Source organism: Vicia villosa, unplaced genomic scaffold (genome assembly GCF_029867415.1).
Source record: "Vicia villosa cultivar HV-30 ecotype Madison, WI unplaced genomic scaffold, Vvil1.0 ctg.003195F_1_1, whole genome shotgun sequence".
NCBI classification, from domain to species: domain Eukaryota; kingdom Viridiplantae; phylum Streptophyta; class Magnoliopsida; order Fabales; family Fabaceae; genus Vicia; species Vicia villosa.
The window spans coordinates 31,523-35,148 of NW_026706137.1; the positions used below are offsets into that span (position 1 = coordinate 31,523).

Consider the following 3,626-nt stretch of genomic DNA (forward strand, 5'->3'; position numbering starts at 1 on the left):
TAAAAAACAGATACAAACATGTGACAGAAATGCTTTTAAAAATAGGAAGGTTCATAATTTGTTTTAAAAGTCAATATGTTGGACATGAAACATGTGACATATAGTGGTTTAAAAGTCAAAATGTCGGACGTGAAACATGTGACAAATGTTGTTTTAAAATCAGAGTGAACTAAAAAAAAAGGTATTTGTTGCAGCCTGTGATAATTGAAGATTTTTGTCCAATTATGTCCAATTATCATATGAAAAATAGAGTGAAATCAATTTTATGTCAATCAATATTTAACATTCAAAATGATCCATATACATAACAGAAAGATATGTTGCAGCCATGGATAATTTATATCCATATCCAAAACAGAAAGGTATGTTAAGATTGTGCAAATAACAAATGAGAAACAAACAAGCATGTTAAGATTGTGCCAATAACAAATATGGTCAGAAATAGTTATCCATAGGCCAAAACATTGAACAAAAAGTTCCCCACATCTGTGTTGCATGGTTTATGGCACCTTTTGTGTGTTCTTGAGTTTTGAGGGAGTAATATAACCTGATAATTGCAGAAATGGAAGTTTAACTATAAGTTCAAATAATATGAAAAGACCACAGCCAAAAATATAAGAAAATGCTATCAAACACGGAAAGAAACATTTTTAAATAATGCAATGTTTAATAAGTTATAGTACCGCTAAATATTGCCGAAAACTTCTTTGTAGACAACATTTGCGGTTGAGGTCTTGGATTGGTTTTTATCATCGTGAATCAAGATTTTGACTCCTTTTTTACTTGTTACCCTTGAGATTGCCACATATAATTGGCCATGACTAAAAACATATTTTGGGATGTAAAGTCCTACCCAATCCAAGGATTTCCCTTGAGATTTATTGATGGTCATTGCGTACGATACTATAATAGGAAATTGTCTCCTATTCAACTTGAAAGGCCAAGGTGATTGTGAAGGAGATGTATCCATCATTGGAATATAGATAACCTTTCCATGACCTTTTCCACCCATTACTTGAGCCTCAATCACATGATTTGCCATTTTTGTAACTATCATCCTAGTGCCGTTGCACAAACCTTCAAATTTGGTCTATGTTTCGCATAAGTATGATGGGGCAACCCACCTTTAATGTAATAAGATGGTTAGGCAAACCAGAAGTGCGTAGAGAGCTGAGAAATTCGGGACTTAGGACTTCAATGATACTGTTATTATGTATCTCGGACCGATCTACTGAATTAGAGCTGTAATAATCTTTTGCTTCACCTATTAGGCAGGAATGGAAGACATTAAAATATTAGAAGTTCAACAGCCTATATGTAATAATATTTAGATAATAAACTTCAAAGATATGTCTTAGTTGTCTTATTAGGAAGTTATAATAGTTAAACAACCTAAATTAGAAGATTAACCTGGTAGCATTTGAAGTACGTGACCATTTATTTGATCAACAACTTCGATGGTTGATGCTAAGATTTCCCGACTCTTTAAGTAGTCCTAAGACTTGTAATTATCCATGAAAGCTGGATAAGTACTATCAACAATAACAACTATAGGGTCATCAAAGTCTTGAATTAAAAGCTCAGGTGGTATTTCAATTTCAGCATAACCATCATTTGGCTCAGATATCCGACCTTCACCTAATTTTAACAACCAATTTGAAAATTCAGCAATATCATGTTTCTCTTCATCACTTTGACCCCCCCTAAAGACGCATATTTTTTTGTTAAGGTCAATACCTCAACCGAATGCCATATATAAGATGCATTGATTGTAGAGTGAACAATATCCGATCAACTCCCTCTTGGGATGAAAGGCAGTATCTGTCGGAAATCTCCACCAAAAACAACAACTTTACCACCAAAAATCACTTGAGAGTTTCCGTAGCTACTCATGACATACGTTAAAGTTTTATCAAGAGCTTCGAAACAAAATTTAATTGCCATAGGTGCCTCATCCCAAATTATCAACTTCGATTGGCGAAGTAACTCAGCATAGTCATCATTAAATATTATATTGCAAGTAGAATTTTCCAACGTTGGCACTGGTAGTTTGAACTTGGAGTGAGCTGTTCTACCGCCAGGTAATAACAGAGAAGCAATTCCACTTGAGGCGACTGTCAATACGATTTCATGTTTGGACCGTAACTAAGTTGCCAGTGTTTTCCACATATATGTTTTACCAGTACCTCCATAACCATGCAAGAAAAAGACTCCTCCCTTTTGGTTGTTGACAGCAAATATTATTTTGTCATAGATGGCTCTTTGTTCTTCTGTCAAAAACATAAAACTCATGAGGTGGAGTCAGGATTCCATCATATTTTAATTCAGAATCAGTTATTGGAAAGTGAATGGTAAGTTATTGGAATCAGTGCAATTTATAAGTGATTGGAAAGTGATTGAAAAGTGATCAGAATCAGAATCAGCACAATCTATAAGAAACACACTTGTAAGTGCCGTGAAAAGTGATTGGAACTCAGATTTTATTACTGCTATATTATACAATCTTTCTTCATAGATCAGGCGGTTGCCTAGTTGTTGAAGGACGTAATCACTTGGATACGGAATCAGTTTGAAATCGTGCAGGCTTCTACGACTGGCTTGAAGTAAGGTTTCAATCTCAATCAAAGTTAAATTTTGCAAATCGACCTCACTGAGTTGCAAATCTGTCATATAACATAATCAGGTGGAGTTAAAAAAGAAATAATCATTCTGAATCGCATAAATTGAGACAAAATGTTGTGAAATTGAAAGAACATAAAAGCATAGTGACAGAGTAAATTTGTTTTTGAACATTCCTTATTTATGTGGTTGTTGTTACACTGGAGTTATATATTAATATTCCATCACCTCCACAACAGTTTTTGAAAAATGTTTAAGGAATTAGAATAGGACCTGGATTATTTGCCAAGTTTCTCCGATAGTGCAGTAGACCATCTGATAACAGGATCCAACTTTGATTCCACACATGTGCCGGTCTGCTAATAGTCCTAGAAAGTACCATTATGACGAACAACTTTCTCAGAAAATGGCCGGAACCCCACTGACTGGCCTATTTAATAGTGCCAATATATTCCCTATCATCCTCAAGGAAACCCATGGCAAAGCATGCTTCCCTAAAAGAGTGATGTTGTGTCTCCCCCACTTGACGTATGTCCTCATAAGTTTTTGGAACTTTTACTACTGTCAACATCATTCTTAGATAATATAGTTCGCCGGTTGTTGGTGGCACCCAGATAAGTATGCCAATAGTAAACCCTTTCTTACGTGGTTTCCACGCTCTCTTCCTCTTTTCATAGACAAACTTGGACACAAACTGTGCACATGTAAGATTTTTGGCCTCTTCAAACTGTCCATTTGCAGTCAACCATGATGTGAACATCGATTCGGTTACACTTGGTTTTTCCAAAACATTCTCCATCCTCTCAAAATCCTGATTGTAAACTGCATTCTCACCAATAAGATGGTAAAACATACGTTCTACAACTGGTTTTCGTCCATGGATTTTATATGAAAATATCCGCCAACCTGCCTCACTTGGGGAGACATACCTACAGTCAAGGTACTCTTTGATTTCATCTATTGTTTCATGATCTTTTGACGATCTCTTCAAAGGAACTATGGATGCT

At 35.5% G+C, this 3,626-nt stretch overlaps 1 protein-coding gene across 1 annotated transcript; it reads right to left on the reverse strand.

Moving 5' to 3' along the window:
* Nucleotides 1–1,495: 1,495 nt before the first annotated feature.
* LOC131640560 (uncharacterized) lies at nucleotides 1,496–3,001 on the reverse strand. The gene is made up of 5 exons (XM_058910954.1): nucleotides 2,893–3,001; nucleotides 2,445–2,663; nucleotides 2,181–2,270; nucleotides 1,857–2,114; nucleotides 1,496–1,638 (listed from the first exon to the last, which is right to left on the reverse strand). Exons 1-5 carry the CDS (start codon nucleotides 2,999–3,001, stop codon nucleotides 1,496–1,498), a joined length of 819 nt encoding a protein of 272 aa, XP_058766937.1.
* Between the last annotated feature and the right edge of the window lie 625 nt (nucleotides 3,002–3,626).